The 21,746-nt window shown below is 34.5% G+C and overlaps 1 protein-coding gene across 6 annotated transcripts in view; it reads right to left on the reverse strand.

The window, feature by feature from the left end:
• The window catches only part of CNTN5 (contactin 5), a 609,082-nt gene that overhangs the window by 151,813 nt on the left and 435,523 nt on the right, over positions 1-21,746 (reverse strand). For all 6 annotated transcript variants that reach the window (XM_071434213.1, XM_071434212.1, XM_071434206.1 and 3 more), the window contains one exon: positions 7,806-8,009. In XM_071434213.1, the coding sequence (XP_071290314.1) occupies positions 7,806-8,009 (204 nt within the window). The remainder of the gene's footprint in view (positions 1-7,805; positions 8,010-21,746) is intronic.

The following is a 21,746-nucleotide window of genomic DNA, read 5'->3' on the forward strand; positions in this document are numbered from 1 at the left end:
TTCACCTGTGTTTGAAGATGTTGAGCAGACTATGACTAAGTCTGCAGTCTTTTTCTGTGTAGAAAAGTCTTTAGTGAGGAATAAGCTAGACTTCACCAGTTTCCCACATATTTTTAAAATGGCATCTAAGTTCTCCTTCTAAATCCAGCACATCTGGTATTGGATGAAACCAAGCTTCATGCTTTGGACATTCAGAGATGAGTGAGGACATGTGAGTGGCTTGCACACAACACTCCAATATGAAGATTTGTGCATGTGCAGATTGTATCTAAACACGAAAAGCTGATTATTTTCACTCATTAGGTACCTGAATTATCATTAGATAATTTTTCCTATCAGCCATACACATCAAGAAAAAAAATGGACTCACTACATAGTCAACATCTTGCCTGGGAGGCCTAGCTCAATGAAAACCAAATCATAGGGGATTTTGTTCCATTTTGTTTTTACAGGGAATGAGATTACATTGAATTTGGCACAATAAATATATGGCAGATTTCTTTTAGGCATCACTGGCCAATGTTTATTGTTTCTCCTTTCCAATTGCCTGATATTCATCCAGGACAGGTTCACAAAAGGTATTCAGAAATCTGGGAAATCTTATTTAATCTGAGTGATTAGGAGAAATATCTAATTTCTATGAGGTTTGTAATTATCTTCCTGATGAAAGTTCTCTAGGAATCTCATTTTTCCTATAGGAAATGACATAATTGTTTGTACTTCAAATATGACCTTAAGTTTAATTCTTTTTTCCTGCAACCTGCAAAGTTGCTTTACAGAATGAAAACAAAATATTCCCTTTCCAACTAGGTGCCAGAAGTGTCAAAACTATTGTGATGTGCAGAGTATTTCCCTCTCTTCTGACCAATTAGAAAACTACTGCACATAATAGCGTTGCTCTAATATTCATTGTATCTCAATAAACTGAGAAAAGCTTCCTAAATAAGGAATATTTATTTTTTTTAAATTTTTTTCTCAATTTTTTAAATTTTTTTCTCAATTTTTTTTCAATTAAGACTGCTCATATAACCATGTAAAACAAAGAACCTATTATTTCCTCAATATCCTCAAAAGCAAGTATTAAAATACCCATTGTTTTAGACCCAATAGAAACAAATCATCCTGTTACCTACTTCCTGCAGTTTTGACTTCGAGTAAAACTCCTGCTGTTCATAATCAAATTATTTTGCTACTCTGAAGAGAATTCCAAACTGACAAGTAATTTCAATTTGAATATTATGCCATAGTCTCTGACTGCAAAGCAGCAGTCACTGGTGAATTTCTATCTAAGATCCTGAGACACTGAGTTACATAACATTCAGGACCATTCTTCATACTCTGAAACCATCTACAGATATAAAGGTTACTTCCATTATCAATTTGCACAAATTTGAATTTAGTCACCAAGAATTAAAATATTAACAACATACTTCTGTCTGAAATCTTAATAGTTATAGTTCAATGCAACACCATTCCTAATCCTGACAAATTTAGAGGAACATTTTTTTCAAGTTCAGTAATTTTAGACTTTGTATATTCTGTATATGGATCAGTTAACTCTTTGTGGAAGTTTCAAAAATCCTAAGGAGAAGGAGTGAAACAAGAAAACATAAGTGCAGAAGATGTGCAAGACTCTACATGTCTAGAATCTTGAGGTTTTTAGCTAATTTAGAAAAGCAACCACTGAATTTCCAGCATACAGTGTTTCTATATACCAATGGGAAGACTTAGCTATTACGAGTCCTGTAAAGTTACCTTAACTGAACTCAAAAGCAGACTAAACTCCATTCAAACTTTTGCAGTGAAAGAGTTCTTGCTCTACACTGAATCCTGGGACATAATCTTTTCCCAGCCTTTTCCTGTTTTCCTCCTGCAATAGCCCCATAGATCCCTGGGCTCAGCCCTTTTACATTGTCAAAAGACCATCCCAAGTTATTTTGTCTCTCTACTCTTTTAGATTAAATATTTTACAAATAGTGTCTTTGAACTGTTGTGTTCTGTTTGAGAGTGTTCTTCAACTATTCTACAATTCCTATAAACCACTCTGTAGGAGGTTTATTGTATAGAAGCCCTCTATAAAATTCTCTGCCTACCTATAGATTTTCTTGCCTATAGGTTAAGAACCATTCCTGCTAACTGGAACAGACTTTCTAAATAAATAAATAAATAAATAAAAAGAAAAAGTTGATATTTTGGAAATAAGAAAACCTCAAAAAAAAAACCAACAACCTTCCCTCATCCTATTATATCTATGGTCTTCTTTTATCTTTTTAAAAATTAAAATAAGACTACACTGACATTTCTTAATCCTGATTTTCGTCCTATTATTTTGACAACATTGCAGGAGGACCTGGGCACAAGAGCAGAACAAAAGAGAAAACAAGTACAGAATACCTGTAACCCATGCAGGATACACTTTCAGTAGAGTAAAGCAGAGATTGTAGGAAGACTTTTATTTTCAGTTTCCAGAGTGACCCATCATTAAAATACCTCACTACAGTTTTACAGGAGAAATATATTTACCACCAGGTAATGGCTGTCCAGGGACATTGCCATTTTATCAACCTTCCCCTGGAGCAAACCTTGCATACATTCATGTGTCTGTCAGTGCTATCAATCTCTGTATACCACTAAAGGACAAACTTGATTTTTGCCCAGACAGTTTGTCTCTGCTTAAAAAAAAAAAAAAAAAAAAAAAAAAAATCAAAGCAGGATTACATCAGGTTTGATTCGTGCCCTGGAGTACTGAGTAAGAAAAATTCTTACAGTCACTATACAGTTTTTATGGACACAATTAAAATACAAAAAGTTACTGCAAAACCTTGCAATATAACCCACGTGAAAGAGGAAGTCTATATGACTGGAAAATCCACAAAACATAGCAGAATTACGTCACAGCTGAATATGTATTTTGAACCCTTGTTAAAATTCAGGTGCACATTGTAGTTTTCTAGAATTCAGCTCCATATGAATAACCCCATTAGAGGACAAAAACCACTAATAAAAGTTGAAAAAAAAATTAAAAATAAAAAACAGAGAAAGGCAAAGAATGATAGGTCAAAATCATTACAGTTCATCTTTAGGTAATTTAAAAAAATTCTAGGTATCAGTTAATTAACAACTGTCAGCATTCTTCTGGGATGGGTACAGCTATTTCTGTGAAACTGCAAATTTTGTTCTATCTTTATTTATTACCTTATTATGCTACACTGGGCATTTTTTATTGCTTGATTTCTATTGTTGGGGAATTGGTATGATTTCTTCCAAATTTTACATCATGTTGGTAAAGAGATCTTTAGATAACAAGATCTTTAGATAACCAACTGTTTCTTGTTGTTCAAGCAACATATCCCAGAGTTTAACCTCAAAAAGCAGATGCAGACCATATTTCATCAGGGAAAATTAGAAATTAGCATCCTTAATACCTTGATATCTATATGTTCTATCATTATGTGAGACTATTAATCACATTGCATTAATCAATAGAGTGAGGAGAGACAAAATTCAGTTCACTGCTTCGCAGATTATGAAGACATGGAAAAAATCTGAAAGTCAGTTCCATGAAAAGATGTCTGGCCAGACATACCAACATCTGGAGGTTAAACTAATTTGCTCTAATGAAACATAGTAGAAAGTATTCTCTGGTGTCTGAAATTGTCCATGTTTGTTGGTTTTTTTGTTTTTTGGTTTGGTTTTTTTTTTAACTTTGGAAATTTCACCATAGCAAAGCTAATATGCAGTTTCTGCACAGAGCTAAAATGAAGAATTACGTCATTTACTACTGTACAGTAATAATGTTAAAGTTACCATATTTTCCAAAGAATAAGAAGGATAAAAATGTAAGAAAAACTGGAATAAAAATGTGTGAACTTGAAATAACTCTTATGTGCTGAAAATCAAATGTTTATACTCCCTAGATTTCTATTTCCTTAATTTGAAAAAACTTTCAGATGTTTTTATGAGTGAAGATAATTTACTGCTCCCAATCAGCATCCAAGCCTGTGAAGATACAATTTAACAAAGCTGTTTATTATTCATAAACAGTTATCAAATATTTCCTCAAAGTTTGTAATGCATTAAGAGGCAGTTAATGAAATGATGCATATTCTTTTATTTCCTCCTAAAACTTTTTCTCTCCTCAAAATTTTAGGGTGTTTTTATAACCCAGCTTGAAGTGAAATTGAATTATATGAAATGACTTATTGTCAAGGATATCTGAACAAATGAGGTATTCATTTTATTCAGAATCCATTGAAGGATTTCTTGATGTTTTTATTTAATTTGCTTCATATCAAGCAGCTAAGCTCTCCTTTGAGACACATCGCAGAAGAAATAAAAGATTAATAAAATCCCAGTAAGTTCTTACAATCTTTCAGAGTTTGACAGAATGCCTTGGTATTATTCCATTTCGTTCTTATAGATAAATAGAGACCAGTGTTTTCATTGAAGTGCTCTTTGTCACAAGCTCTCTAGTCCCCTGGGCATAGGTACTCTGTATTCATCAAAATCTAAGAATGATGATAAATAAATCAATTAGAGTACTTTGGAGTTAATGATATATATGTTTGGAGAATACAGGCTATAAAAATTGTTTTATTTATATAGAGCTATTTGTAAAAACTGTTTAAAACTACAAGCTCTTCCTGTGGCTTCTAGCAAATGTGCTGACTGCTTAGGGTAATGTCAGTTGTGATGCCAACCATTGGAACTCAGAAAGATGTATTATTTTTAAACCTAAGGGAGTATTTGAAAAGTAATTCAAGTAATTTTATGACAAAGAAAAAATTAAAAAGCCATATTTAAAAATATATAACACAACTCAGCAAACATAGAATTGAGTATATTTTCAGGTAATTTAATGTTTGTTTTAATGCCATTATTAAATTCTCACTTCCCTCTTGGAGTCTATTCACAGCAGTTTCTTTCTTCATAAATTACTTTAATTTTCTTTAACTAGTCAGCACTACTTTTCAACAGTTATTCTGTATTTTTGCACATAATGAACGCATACTTTAAAAAGGTTGTCGTGACCCTTTAATATTTGTCAATGGACGAGGCAGTATTACCTAAGGCCATTTGTATGAAAATGAAAAAGTACAGTATGATTTATGGAAATTTTTTATTATATTCCCAGTTTTTTTCAAAAGGCCCATATTATTGCATTATGTGGGGGAGGTGGAACCAGACAGATGTCCCAAATATTATGATTTAGCAACCAGTAATTTCCTTAAAATTTTTTTTCAAGATATGTTTATGGAGACTGTAAGGTTAGGTAGAAAGTTGAGGTTTCTTCACTGAGAAACTTGCTCAGTCATACAGGAAAGCAACCAATTTACTGAGAAGTACTGAAGAATTCCATAACAAGAAAGGAGCTTTTCCTAAATACCAACAGATTAAAATTAAGGCGTGGAAGCCTAGTAGAAATTCATGTGTGTGAAAAAATGAGTCAGGAGACTGGGAAATTGCTGAGGAGCTGTTCATCTATGTGCAAACACTTCCCCAATACTCTAGCACAGTTCAGAAGGTTGGATTATCACAGTGGTGTGACAGCCAGCCGTGAAACAAAAAATTTGCTGGAGGCTGGTATTTACTACCCACTTGACATTTAAAAAAAATCTGCAGAGTTTTCCTTCATAGATTTTTTTCTTAGCTCAGTGATGTAGACTGCTGCCTTTATCCTTATTTACTCTCTCAATTTCTTTCAGTGTGTTGTCTACCTATGTACTGTCAGTACAAAATAGATAATTAATCTGCTGAATTTCTGCAGAAGACAGAACCAAATAAAAGCATGAAGAAATATCATAAGAATAAATAGAGTAAGATATGAATAATAAATATGACAATGAAATTCTATTTTTTTTCGGAGTCCAAACAGATTAAAAAGGCAGTCAATGTTTGGGCATTTTAATTTTGAAAAAATGAATACCAAAAAGATACACAGATTCAAAATGTTAAGTCAGTAAAATTAAACAAACACCTGAAACTCAATAATTAACATAGGTACTAAACCAGCAAAAGAAAATAGGAAGTGATAAATTAAAAGAGCAGCTTTTTGCTGCAGAGGCTACGTGCTATGCAGAAGGAAATTTAAATTTGCTATAATGAAAAAACATTAACTTCATTCCATTCTAATTGGTGAACATATTTTAAATTTACTCTATTAAACTAAGTCATCTGTGTTTAAATCCAGATTTTGTAACGTGTTTGTAGCATAGGACTAATATTTGTTCGAGAAAAAGTTATAAGCAAGATAAAAGAAAGCTCTCAAAAGTTTCTCTCTCTTTCTCTCTTTGATTCCTGCATGTGTGGATTTACATGAGCTGAATTGTTGTGAGGAACTAGAAAGCATAATCAAAAGTAGAACATCTTGGAAAGAAGGAAAATATCAGCCATTTTCTCTGTTACTTTGAGACATGGCAGAGATTGACACCACCTCTCTGCAAGCTCCTTTAGGGCAGTTGTAGAGAGTGATAAAGCCTCCCCCAAGCCTCCTTTTCTCCAGGCTAAACAACCCCTGCTCCCTCAGCCACCCCTCATCAGATGTGTTTTCTACACCTCTAGCAGTTTGACTGCCCTTCTCTGGACTCACTCCAGCCCCTCAATACCCTCTTTTCAACAGAGAGGCCCAGAACAGGACACATACTTGAGATGTGGCCTCACCAGTGCCGAGTACAGCAGGACAATCAGTCCCTGCCCTGCTCCTGCTGGCCACACCATTGCTGATCCAGGCCAGGATGCCATTGGCCTTCTTGGCCACCTGGGTGCACACTGGATCATGTTCAGCTGCTGTTTGCAGGTCCCCCAGGTCCTTTTCTGCTGGTCAGCTTTGCAGTCGCTCTGCTCCCAGCTTATAGCACTGCCTGGGACTGTTGTGGCCCAAATGCGGAATCCAGAACTTGGATCATCCTTCTGATCCTTCTTGTAGATGGGCCTCATATTTGTTATTTTCCAGTCAACTGGGACTTTTCTAGATAATCAGGACTGTTGGTAAATAATTGAGAGAGGCTTGGTGGACTCTTTCACCATCTCCCTGTTGGGTGCATCCCATCCCAGCCCATAGACTTGTGGGTATCTAATTGGCACAGCAGATCACAAACCATTCCCTCCTGGATTATGGAGGTATCACTCAGATCCCCATCCCTAACTTCCAGCTCTAGGAGTTGGATATCTTGAGTACTACTGCTTTTGGTGTTAAGATTGAGGCAAAGAAGGCACTGTCTCAGACTTTTTGTCATCCTCTGACACTATGGCATATTCTGCACCCAGAAAAGGATGAAGATTCTCCTCCTTTTGCTGCCAGGGTATTTAGGGAAACTTTTTTGTATTGTCTTTAACCACAGAGGCCAACACATTAATAATCTCCTGGCATCTTGCAGCCGGTCTGTATGCCCCGTGGGACATTTGCCAGTCCCCTGTGGATGTCTCAGGTGCCTGAGAGCATCAGTGTGGCAGTAGCCACCTGGGTTGAGGCAACTCAACTGAGCCCTAAGGAAACAGACATTGCCTATAAAGGAGATGTGCTTCTCTCAGTGACAGAACATCAAAGGAGCAAGGTGGAGTAACTGTACTAAACAAAATACACCAAGAGGTGTCAGTTTGCACTTCAGCCTTTGCAGATCTAAATACTCTCACAAGGTCTGGATGTTCTAAAAGATATTGACTCCCTGAACAACTTCCCTTTGCCATTTTCTATGGAAAATGCATGCATATACTGAAAAATAATAAAATCATGTTTCTTAAATTAATTAGAGTATTTTCATTTAGTTTTTTTTTCCACGTAGTAGCCAGAAACAATGCTTTCTTACCATCATTTCTCAGTGTTAGAGGCGTAGGAGGACTCAAAACTCTGGCGTTTGTCACTGTGTTTTTCACCAGGCAGATGTAGCTGCCAACATCGGATGTTTGCACCTTGGATATGTAGAGATTGCCTGTCTCCTGAGAGATGAAACGCCTGCTGTCTTCTGCCACAAAAGATGGGAATTCATTAAATACCCAGCTATAGATGATCTCTAAAAGAACACAGAAAGAAAATGAGATAAAGTAATTGCAGAAACAATACTGTGTCATGTTAATAGATACACTAAATTAATGTTCATTAGCTTTATTTCAATAATCTATGGGGAGAAAAAGTTAAAGATGTTAAAAACTTTTAATTTGTTTGGTTTAGAATTCAAGAGGATATTTTTTTCTCCCCTTGGGAATTTGAAAATTGCATAAATGTTGAATCCACAAGTTCCTTGTGAAGGCAGAATGAGTTCAGGTGAAATAATTAATTTATTCATCAGACTCAGAAAACAGCAATAAGATATTAAATAAATCCCTTTTGTAGCCTTTTGGGCCAAACCAATAATAATAATATCCAAAGAATTATTTTCTCTACTAGGTCAGATTTGCAGGGAAATATATCAAGATGATTCCTGCAGAGCTATGGATGACTTCTGCAAATGTATGTGTATAAACAGGTTTCATTCTGAATGTTTGTTTTTAAAGTCACTAGATTGTAGTAACTGCTCTACATACCTTGTTGGCAATATTACTGCTTTATAGTTCTATCTTTTACATCTGCTTCATTGAAGAATTTCTTAACCTTTCCTTTATGCAGCTTAAATCCCTATGATCAATGAATAATTTCTTAAACCAAAACTACCAACAAATCATCGACTTTTAAAAATAGCAGTTAAATCCATTCCCTTGGTTCTTATTTTTATCCCATGAATCATCTATTCTATTTACCTGAACATTGTATACTTTTCCCTTTATACTCATAATAATTTGTTGAGGGAAAAAAAAGTTATTTCCTATTATTCTGTATGAGATTATATCATGATTTAATAAAAACCTAGATTCATTTATGCCTCAGAATTAGAAGTATCAGTAAAGTTAATGAGATTCTGATTTAGCAGGATATTCTTTGCAGGGAATATCCTGCTATTCATGTGGAGTTTCACCAACTGTGCTTTAAAGCCTTAACCCTATGTACACTTTACACGTTGTTCTCCTTTTGAGCTTATTTTACATTGTTTAATTCTTTCTTCACACTTGAAAAAAATATTGCTCACTACTTAAACTGGCACATCTGATGAAAGGTTATTTGTTCCCTAATCTCCCTCCTGTAGCCTTCAGAAACCTGGCTTCAAAATGAGAAAAGCTGAAGTTAGTCCAGGAATGTAAAGTCCCCACTACTGCTCCAAGATGCTAACTGCTCCACTGGTATAACAAATTTCAAGTTTTTAGACCAAAATTTCTTGTGTGACTACTCATCTTCAGCAGCAACAGGAAGACAGTAATTTCAAGCATGTCAGTCTGGTTTTCTCATACTCTCATCCCCATGAAGTCAAAATGTTTTTTTGATATAAAGCTAGTCAAAAATAAAAGAGTCAAAGGGGTGAGAGGAAACACCTCAATATTTAAATTTTGCTGTTTGGTTTTCTTTTAATGATAGGAGAGGAACTGGTATAAGTGTAAAACTTATTACATCTTAACCAGGCATGCATTTTGACTATAAGAATATGGAGAGAATTAGAAATTCCAACTGATTTGTCCTTTCTATCCTTGTGTTGTACTGTCCCCTGATGCTGTGGCGAGAAAGGAGCAAAGAAGCACAATGACTGCTTTTTCAACCAATATAAGCAAACAGTGCATACAGTGCTAATAAGATGCAGTATCTTCTGAATCAATTTTTAGGAAGGTTACTCTAATTTTGAAATTAGATGAAAATTCTCCTAAAAAAACCCCTGGTGGTATCAATGTAAAAGTGCTGTGTTAAAGGACTGAACATACTTAGCTGACAGGAGCGGAAGACTGCTTCAAAATCTCAGAATGGGGACTTAAACTGCACACATTGACTTTTACTGAAATCTTTTTTAGATTTATGAGTAATTCTGGTGGCTACATAGGACTCTAAGGAATTAAGAGCTCTCAGAGAGTTCTCTAAGTGTTCAGATTTTCCTTCCTCTTCTGTTATGTTTCAGGCAAAATACTAATTATGCCCCAAATATGTCTTGGAAAATTTTATTACCACATTTTGCCATAATGCTTTATTGGGCAAAAAATGATTCATGGCAGTACAAAATTCTACAAAATGATGATGAATACACAAGTTCAAGGAAGATACACAGGCTTTAACCGAAGACCTGTTACCAATTCAAATGGAAAGTAATCAGTCTCACTAATTGCTCTGGTTTAAAAGTAGTTCAAAGAAAATCCAAAACAGTCATCAGTGTGGGTTCACTGGCAGTTCACACAGAAGAGAATTTTCTCCATTCATAGCCTAAAACCACTTACCATTAATTCTTCATTTATTAATTAGAATTAATACTAAAGAACAGATTTCAGGCAATAAATTTTTGTGCCTCTAAGGAAATAAAATACTTAGTTTTTGCCGGTGCTGAATCCAGGGGGATACTGTCATTTTGTCACTTTCTTAATTATTTTTGCTGTTAAATATGGCGTGATGGATGAATGTGTACTGGCATAGTATACTGTGACAAAAAAACGTAACAGAACTCCTGCCAAACCTGAAACTCAAAGCATTTATGCTACAGAGCTGTGGTTAAGGTTTTTTTTTTTTTTTTTTTTAATGCACACCTAGAACAGTATTCCATCCAGGAGCCAAACTCTTAAGTCCAGAAGAAAGTGTTAGGAGTTTACTTCTTGATTCTTGTCAGCCCATTGACATTGAAAGAATTGCTCCTATTTTTCATTTCTAAAAAGCAAAAGCCGAAGAATACCCTTTAAAATACCTGAAGAATGCATCTGAATGCTCAGATCTGGAATGCAGCTGGAATTCTTGGTCTCCTTTGCAGGTGAAAAGCCCCTTAGACACTTCATGAATTTTTTTTCTCCTGTTAAACCTGGTTAATGAGTTCAGCAGATTCTTAAATAAAATTTTGAGGGTCATGTCCATACACTATGCATAGGTTTCAGTGGAAATATCACAGGAAAATGCTGCAGACCAGTCAGAAACAACCACAGCTGGCTTGGGATCTGGGGACCCCACAGTTTTTAGCTGACAGAAGTAGATGGATGATCTTGCAGAAGTGATTTCACAAAAGGGTGTTCACAGAATGACTGCAATTAAGGGAAAATGGGTGTACCTTGACATTGATCCATTGTGCAAATATCTCACATTTCTAAATTTGCAGCCCAAGAAGAAGATGAATCATGCATTGCTGTTCACATTCTTGGACTCTGACTGTTTCTACTTTGTCTGCCAGCAAAATTACAAGTTAGAGTTTGTAAAAAACAAAATTGCTAGCAAAGGCTGGCCAAGTACAAAACCTGGGCGTCTGTTTTGTTTTGCTGGTTTGTTTATCTACTGTCAGTTTTTAGCATAAGCTAATACTCATTGCAAAGACATATTAAAAAAAACAAAAACAAACTAATAAAAAGACAATAATGGAGAATCAACATTTAAAACATATCCGTCTCTCTGTAGACAAATGTGTAATCCATACTGTACAGGCACAATAAAATATTCTGAAACAGTGGATGAAGTTACATGTCACAAGTCCCACAAGAGTTCAGCACAGGATCACATGTAAACTGCAAGAAGAAAGGTATTGAATTGTCTGAAATCCTACCCATACAAAATGGTAAACTGCTGAGTGAACTTTCAGGATTACAGAGCAAGAAGCCGAAGACCAAATGGATGACACTAGCTCTATTTGTGCACAGTTCACTGCAGTTTTTACTGAACTTCAAGCCTGAATTTTCCTATAATGGTTTATGTTACAAGATTTTAGAACCAGTATCATTTGGCCAAGCACAAATACAACTGTCACTGCATTATTTTTCAATGGGATATTGAACTCCAGAGGTGCATCTCAAGCCTGACAGATAAATAATGTTGACCTTCAAGAAATTTTTAAGCTAAAAGTCAGAGCTACCAAAATCTAAATAAACCAAACCAGATCTTTAAAATCAGAAAGTAATTACTTTAGATATGGACGCCTTATGAAGTCATCTGCTTTTCAGAAAAACTTTAGTAAATGGTTTTTCCATGCTGTACACAATTTGCTTTCAATACGGAAAATAAGTTTAAGACAAAAGAGAAAACTAAACACTGCATTTTACACAAGTTTGGAGTTCTTTTCAGACCATGTGCTGAGGTTTTTTTTTTTTATTTTTATGCCCACCTTTTTATTTTTAATGTGACATCAATGACAAAATGACAAAGAGGATGCAGAGCCCTTCCTGGAAATTACAGTTGTCTGCCAACATAAAAGAAAGTATTCCACAGATACTTTACATCAACACAAACAGAAAAAGAGAATAAAAAGTTGGAGAAATTATGTATTGTAGAACAGTTGTAAATTGATATGTGTTGGGCTGAAAAAGTCTTCTGCTGCTATATTCTCTTATATATAACGTCTTGGTGTAAAAATGATATAAGTCATTTTGGTAACTGCAAAACTGATAGTTCCTTTTTGAATAACCAACCTTGTTTACAGGAGGATGACTCTAAGGAAATATTTATCTTTTTTTCTGAAGATGATTTGGAAAGCCTTCCTAATACAGCCTTCCTCTCTCTGATTTGTTTCTGTATTTTATTAAACACTTTTTACTAGGCTATATAGGTCAAAATCTGGGTCATTTTGTGATGAAGTAGTAAGAAGAGCTCATCTATTTCCTGACAGAATTAATTTATAGTGTGAAATCTTGCTTACTATAATTTCTTAAATGATTTTTGTAGTTCTATTTTCTCTACTAAACAACACTAATTCCTAAACTGTCACAACGTGATGTACTTCCCATAATGGATGAAGCTGGAATACTTACATATCAGCATTTTTCCTAGTGCTTTTGGAGATATTCTGATGCAGAAAATGTCGGTAATATGGCAATGTAAAAGTGTTTCTGTCACTGTGGGTCAGTATGAAATAATGCCTGAAGTATTGTAAAGAGAGCTGTGCTGAAGCATTCAGATAACACCAAATATTCACTCCTGTGTTTGTTACTGCCTGAATGTTTCACAGATTTGCTTCAGGGATTTTCTCTTAAGAAATTGCTCCATTCATTCTTTTAACATGAGGTTTCTGGACAACCATTTCAGCAGTCCTGTTAGCTAAGTGGTATTTTGGGTCCACGTGAAGACATAACAAGAAGGTTGTTATATAAACTCTATTAAGGTCACTGAAAACCTAAGTGTCCATAACATGGCTAAATTTTGCCTATTCAAGGGCAAAGCATGCAAAATACCCATGCCATAATTGCACTTCTGTGGAGTTATAATGTTTGTACAAGAAATAATTCCAGTTCTAGACTTCATTTTGTTGAGTAGTGGGAGATCCCATTGGAAAAATATATTTCTCTTTGTCCACTTAGAATTTGCTTTGATTGCTCTAATTCCACAAGATGGCAGTACTTGATGAATAAATGGTATTGATGTCTGATGACAGCCAAAATCTGAGATAATCTAGAAGTTTTTGCAAATCTGAAGAAGTTTTTATTGCTATATTTTAATTGATAAGCAAAACAGCAAAAAGTACACTCAAGATTACAGGCTGCATTTACTATATATTATATTAAATATATATATAAATTTCAAATATATTATTAAATATATATATATGAAATATATTGAAATGTATATATCTATTCAATGAAATTTTCAAGATGGATTTCCTTAGCATTTAGAACTATACTCTTTGAATGAAATAAACTGTAAGGAAATATATAGGCCTACATCTCCTCTTCTGAAAATATAAAGCCTAATTTTATGCTAAGCCCAGCTTTGAACTTTTGCCTCACAATATTCAGTACACTATCCAAAGAATAAGGGTGCAATATGCTAAGGTGAGCATATTGCACTTCACATTAAGAGGGAAAAGAGGCTTCTTTTTAGCTAAAATGAATGAAAACAATGGGTTGATCCTCCATCCTCCCACTGCAACCAGATAAATAATTGTGGTGCATTTCTCTGTGCTGCTATGGTTTATTATCAGTGCTCAATAATCTTCTAAGAAAATATTTAATGAACATAATTTATTTGTTGCATTGTAACACACCCACATGGAGCAAACAGATATTGTCGATTTATCAGTTAGCAATTAAATTGGTTATTTCCTTCTCTGGGGGCTTTGTATCTACTGCTCACTTATCTGAAACACAATTCTACCAATCACATGTTTGTCTTTCTTCAGATTCAATTACAGTGATAAATCTCCAAATATTTTCTTTCTTATAAACACTCACACAGCTAATAGCTAAAAATATTCTAGAAAAGGTAAATATACTGTCAGGATTCATCTTGTTCTGGAGGATGCAAATATTATATTGTTGTTACCAGTGTAGACAGACAATGTAGTCTCATTTGTACTTTAATATTCATGAAATGTAGCCAGTCACTGAAACATATAAAGACTGATGAAATGTATTTCTCATACATGCACTCTTTAAAGAGACCACATAGCATGCGACAAAAAATACAGCTTTGAAAAGATATTGGATTATCACATGTATTTGATTGTCATTGGTATGATTCTCATAATAAAAAAGAAACCTGTTCCAGAATGTGTCAAAATACTGTTATCAAAACCACACATTATTCAGGCCCTTCTTCTGCCCTCAGGCAAGACCAAATATTCTCAGCACACTCTAAAAGAATGTTCAGTGATTTATATTCCTAAATTTAGATCTTCACAATAACCTATTTTTTTATTGGATAATTGGACAGTTTTCTTTAATATTTATCTATATTATTTTTTAATACTGTTTATTGCCTTTAACAAATACCATATTGGAAGTACTGAAAACACATTACTGGAAAGCAATATTAAATTTTTGCAGCTACAGTGGAATACCATTACCCCTGTGCATATCAAACTTTTGTTTGCAAGGCTGGATCAGCCAAATCTCTTCAACTTTTCTTCAGAAGTCCTGATTTTTAATCCTTTATTTAATTTTATTGTTTTCATCTCCACTGCTTTTCTACATCTTATAATGTAGGACCCAAAGTTGGACATCAACACTACTGAGCAGTGGAACAAGAGTCACTCATACTCCACAGGTAGCAGCTCTCTTAGGATTCTACTAGAATTCTACTACTGAATTATCCATTCAACTAAGTCTTCTGTTATTTTTTTAAATTGCATTTTTCTAAGGAAAAATGCCATTTAATCACTTATTCCTTTTTATTCTCTTTGTATATTTGATCTTTGATAAGTACAGCAGTCTGAACTTTGCTGAATTTAGTGTTATTCCTTGTGAGCCATTTATCCAATACACTGATCATTTTTGATTTTCATTCTGTGTTCTGCAGTAATTGTAACCTCTTTCAGGGAAAGGCTAAATATGCCTTTCTTTCGTCTAGGTCACACACACTTCCGAAAAATAAAATTTAATTTAATATATATTCTCAGCAACCTTCTCATGTAAAGAAATGTTTAGACATACTTTAAGGTCATTTTATCAATATACATTGTTCTTTTATGTAAATATAGAAGATATTTAAATGACAGAAATTTATGGGAGAAGAGCCTGATGGGAGAAACAAATAAATTTGTGATAATATTTGAAAGTATTTTTTGAGGAAGACAAACGCTGGAAACAGAAAATTCTCAACAAAAGGCAGAAAAAAACTACACAAAATTTTTGAAAATTATTTTTTTGAAGCAATTAAGGGATTTTAAACAACAACTCTGTTATTTATATTCTTCTATTTTTTAGGTAGGAATGGAAATGAATACTTATATAGAAAATTCCTGAATGCTCCATATAAGTTGATGTTCTATGGTTTATAACACAGCAGGTAATAAAAATACCACTGTATATTGCAATTTGCTGTGAAAAGTAGGAAAAAAATAGGTGATAAAGAGCAATAAAGTAAATAATGTAAATAATTAATACTAGAGAATCACTATTGAAACAAATGAAAAATCCACAGCCAGCAGGAGCAGGGCAGTGACCGTCCCCCTGTACCCAGCACTGCTGAGGCCACAGCTCCAATGCTGTGCTCAGTTCTGGGCCCCTCAGTGCAAGAGAGACATTGAGGGGCTGGAGCGTGTCCAGGGAAGGGCAACGGAGCTGGGGAAGGGTCTGCAACAGAAATCCCATGAGGAAACTGCCTGGGAGTGTTTAGCCTGAAGAAAGAGAGGTTTGGGAAGATCTCAGTCTCTAAAACTACCTGAAAGGAGATTGTAGCCAGGTAGGGATCAGTCTCTACCCTCAAGCAAAAGCGGAAATGATAAGAAGAAATGGCAGCAGGTTGTGCCAGGGGAAATTTTAATTGGATATTAGGAAATCTTCACTAAAAATGTTGTGGGACATTGGAAAAAGATTTCCAGGGAAGTGATGAATTCACAAACCCTGCAGGTATTTAGAGGATATATAGCCATGGCACTTAGTGTTGCTGGATTTGATGATCTTAAGTGTCTTCTCCAATCTAAATGATTCTATGATTAGTAATTTCCAAAGAGAAGAACTAAATTTGGTCTATCATTAAAAAGGGTAATCAAGATGATACACATCACTAAAAATTTATCTGTTTCAATCTTAGATGAAATAGTTCAATGGGTGATATGAGATTTGATTAATATCTAATTTAAAAAGTGAGATATAATTAACAACATTCGAAGAAAGTGTATCTAGTCAAACTAACCCATTTTTACAATTCTTTTTATTGACCAAGAGAGCAAAGTTTCTGTAATGGGTCCAGAATTCAAATTCATATTTTATAAAAGAACATGTTGACTAAAATATTTACAATAACCTCAAAATTAACTTGCTGTGCATTGAAGGGAATAAAAGCTGGTGACACAGCATGATCAAGAGGACCAGATGTGGAATTCTTTGTCCTCTGCTGCTGACCATTTTAATAATTAAAAGAAACCTATGCATTTGTAATCACTGATTTTCAGTAAATATAAGATTTGTCAAAGGCAAATATGCAGAAAACATCACTGATAAACTCTGATATAGATAGCTTATTTTTATTAGAACCTTCTTAATGATGGAAATGTGTTGAATCTACAAGTTGATTGTTTCTTAATAATTTGAATGAACAAGAATTCTGTGGTAATGCTTAACTAACAATTGCATTCATATGAAAATTGTGGCACTGGAAAATAATGAATATTTTGTTTAATGCTAGGAAATCATTACTGTGTAGAATATGTGTGGAAATTATTTTCTCTGGCAAAACATTTGACAGAATTTAATGGGATTTTTAAATTTTTATTTTCATTCACACTTTAGGTTTCTCTTGTTCTCTGATTGTGCTAAGACACATTTTCTCTATAATTGAATGGCACTGGTGATACTTACTTCAGCACTCTCTGCTCTCCTCTAAGTTTGATGCAGTGGTGAGTATGATTAAAAATCCTACTCCAGAGCTTTGTGACTTGTAGGGAACCCAGAGTCCCACACCCAAGGGGACAACTGCTTTACGTGGAAATTTCATTTTATGACTACTTCAATTATGCTAATAGATAATGCATTTTGAAGGCATAACTAGGACATTTTTCAAAACAATAAAACAGAAGTAATGTTTGGATGATGATTATCCAGATTTATAGAATATTACTCTGTCTTAACTCTTTTTCAGCTGAGAGATGCAAAATGCTTAATTTTCCTTATTCAGCAGAAGAAACTCTGAAAAGCAAATTCTGTAATTTGGCTACAAATACTCAGTAGTACTTCAGTTATAATAGTATCAGTCTCTCAAGGAGCTTATATATATGTTTCAGTTCAGTTTCTTGTTCTTACAAGAAAGAAGCAATTTAAATTTGTCCCTTTACACCTCAGTCACCTTCATTCCTAATGTCAGGAAGGATTAATAGTAGCAGAAAGATTTCTTTAACAAGATTTAAATTCAGGCTTCTGGGTATTGAAATGGAAATAAAAGGCAAGTAGAGCTCTAGTTTATACTTCAAAACACTCTTTTTTAGCAGAATTCACCAGTCTATACATGTAGTTGTTGTCATAGGAATTGTACTGTCAAAACGTGGGTTCTTGGAGTCTGTAGAGTTACCCTTGCATGACTGTACACACTGAACTTAAGACATAGCCCACTGCCTCTCTGGTTTATATTCTCTTGATATTAAGTGTTTTAATATAAATGTAAAGGCTTTTGCTGGGTCTATTTGCAGGTCAGTGCTTGGTGAATTCCACCATGAGCATAACACAATGTGATTGATGAATCTTTCTCGGGCCTGCTTCTTTGGTCCTATAGTATTTCTTACCCTAAGGTAATAAAAGGAAGTGACTTTCCAGCAGTCCTGAATCAAGCCATAGTCAAATGGATATCTCCACTAACACATAATTCTTTTAATTTCTAATATTTTTCCTCTTCACACCAGTTCTTTTTATATCTATAAGAAATGCCAAAAGACACACACAAAACTTTATAGCCAATGAATCCTTAGGACCTTTGTGGATGATCATAAGGGACAGGTAGCTATTCTCTCATCTTCCCTCTGAATATGATTTTCAAATATGTAAAAAACCCAAACAACAAAATAACAGTGTAAATCTCATAATCCCCCACATGTTAAAGATCTAGTGCTCAGCTCCTTCTTGATGTATTTTCTAGTCTTAAATGTACCAAGGAATGGATTGGCCATTACATTTTTCTGAACATAATGGAACTGGGGAACATATGCCTCAGAGAATAGCATAAAACCAATTTTATAGTTCAAAAGAAATTTTTTACATACTAAGAATGATGGTGACAGATGATTTTTTTCCGCCGTAATTAAAAAAATAAAGTGCAGACAGAGGAAGAAACATATCACATTAGCAAATTGCCCCAGAATGCTGATATTGCTGTTCAACCATGTTGTACAAATAAATCACCGCAAATAACGTCAGCAACAATAAATCATTTAAAGTGTAACAGTCTTGAGAATGCAACTCCTACCTGTTTCTACATACAGACATTACACTGTTACATCCCTGTGCACACTGTTCTGCACTGCTGGAAACCCCGTGAACTGCTTCCACCCATCTTCTACTTGTCACATAATTGTTATTGAGACATAATATGTAGACTATTGTCTTATTTTAGCCTAGACCAGTATCAAAGGATTATGTATCCCATCCTCAAACCCTCAGCAATAGCAAAGTGAAACATTTTAAATACATGTGTCCCATTGCATATAGGTATCAAATGGAAGAAGGTATTTGTCCAACTCTCCTATTCTTTTTGTTTATTCTAAAGGAAATATCATTAATAAAATAATGCAAACAGCCGGCAGTCCGTCACTCTCTTCTGCTGACTATGTACATAATTTTAAGAAGTCCTATTCTGTTTTTTGAAATCCATTTTCATTTCGGAGTAGGAAAGAATTGTGACATGATGCCTGAAGATTTTTAGCTTTTTCATATATTTGTAGCTTTGCAGATTTTTAATATATAGCTGTATAGCTTGTAGCACTTTATGACACTTTAGAATGGTAGTTATCCTTTCTCACACATTATGCCACACTCTTGAAATTCTGTTTGATTTTATTTTCAAGGGGAACAATTTCTAACAAGAACATCCTCTTTTGCACCAGCAGTTGGGAGACATTACAAGATACAGGGCTAAGAACCCCAATGGAGCAGGTCGAAGGGTGGGTTACCAAGACAGCCCTTCTCCCTTTGGATGTACTTGCCAGATATACTAATAAGTTAAACTTACAAAAACTGGGAAAATTCAATTCTGTGTGTGCATATAAGCATATTTTGTGTACCTGAAAGCTTTAATTTAAAAACTGCCATTTTTGTTATCAATTTTAATATTATTTGGAAAGTTTTCCTTCTGATTCTTGGCAACAAAAGATCTGGATCTTGTAAAGTCATGAGATCTGGATTGTAAATCAGTGCAATTTTAGTCTTTCTTTGATGTTTTCTTTATAGATCATCCACTGTTATACTCTGGAAAATATGTATTGCTTCTTTCTTCTTGCATTTGATAGAGGTGAAAATAGACTCTTCAGGATTGAAACTAGCCTGCTAAACTCCTAAAGGACTTTGTGGTTCTTCAGGAAAAGCCAAGCTGTAAAATACTTTATCAGTAATACCTACATCCTTCTTTTCATTCTCTTTTCCTACTCCTGAATTTTTATCCCTGCAGTCTCCTATAGGACATTTTCTCACTTATTGAAAGAGGAAAATTAGCATGCAAATTACTTCAATAAACTTTATTGCTTCAATAAACTTATAAATTAAGTAAAATTTTCTTGTTGCAGGTTCTCCACTCTGGGGCAGCAGGATCAAAACAACAGGAACTGTATCAACTGGCTAAAGAAGTCATCACAATGATTTTAACAGTATTGAAACAGAGCATAACAACATGGGAGATAGAATGGGTAACCAAATTATCAGAATTAAGTGTGATATTAATTATTAAATAGTTAAAATGATGGCATTTTGGTCATAAAAAGTCACCTTTTCACTACTACTGCTCTGGAAAACATAATTTGTTGTTAGAAGATATAGAATGTACATGTGCTGTGGTGCAGTGATTCAGATCTGGTTATAATCAGATTGCTGTCTGAACTGTTACATTATTATGCTTATACCTATCCAGTCATTTTCTCCTTGAAAAATCCAAGCAATTGCCTTTAACATATTTAATGTTAAATTATAGCTGCCTTCATGACAGTTATAACTTTATAGTATAGGAAAAAACCCCGTAATACATCCATATGTATTTCTAAACAATTTCTAGTTTTCCCTTTGAAAAAGAAAAATGCAAACGAGATATCCTAACCATTCACACCACTAAATTTATTTGGAACAATCTTCCTGAACTGATTAAATTGGGCTTTATGAAAATCTATGTCTCATTAAGCTTTGAATCACCTCAAATGGTTGTAAGTTCACTTTCATACTTAAGGAATAAGTGACTTTATTATATAGAGAAACTTATTAATGGAATCTGGCAGAACTCAGATCAGTTCTGTCCAAAGCCTTCTGCCCCTGAACCAAAACTGATCTCCTAACATTTGCAGTAGTCTTCTCTACCAGAATTGCCATTGAATTCAGCTAATTATGCCTAGTGTGGGGAGAATTGCATTTTCTGAAAACTCCCCTGTTTTCATCCTGGTTTTTTTACACCCTTTAAGATTTCATCACAATGGTCTTGGAGATAAAAAGCTAGAATCCAGAACCTTAGAAATAGATAATTTTTCCTTCCTTTCTCCTTCTGTTTCCTCTTGTTTCAGCTTTCTGATCAGCATTGTATTTCTGGCTTCTTCTCCTTAGTTGCACAGATTAATGTGTGCATTCTCACTCTATTATTTTCTGTGATATGGAGAGGTAATTAGGATTAATTAGGAATTTTCTAACTTAAACAAAATGGGCCTTCTGATATTTAGCTAGCTAGTTAGTGAAATGTTAGTGAAATAGTATTTTTCCAGGCATCAGCTTAGTAAAACATTGGATCTAAACAGTTAATGGATTCTAATGGGAAGGTTAATATGAGCAAGTCAGTTCTGGGAGAGGCCTGCACCTCTGAGTTGGTAACTGCTGTATGTGACATCAGTCTTAAATCTGTGAACCTTGGGCTGCTGCTGTTTTACAAATTGTGTAACCATTGCCACAGAAAGCATTTGTGCAACACTTTAGTTGGTACTTTCCAACACAAGCTGAGGAAAATTGGATGTGATACCCTGAGCATCCATTTCTGTTAAACCTGGCAGGACAATGCTGTCTAGTTTAACCCCTAAACTAAGAGGTTTCTGCTAGCTATGCCTAATTGGTTGGGACATATCAGTAACAGGCTAGTAACTTGTCTTGAGGGAAGAGGAGCTTGCCCACTA

Source organism: Agelaius tricolor, unplaced genomic scaffold (assembly GCF_023055355.1).
Source record: "Agelaius tricolor isolate 1412-34295 unplaced genomic scaffold, bAgeTri1.0.p SCAF_9, whole genome shotgun sequence".
Classification (NCBI taxonomy): Eukaryota; Metazoa; Chordata; class Aves; order Passeriformes; family Icteridae; genus Agelaius; species Agelaius tricolor.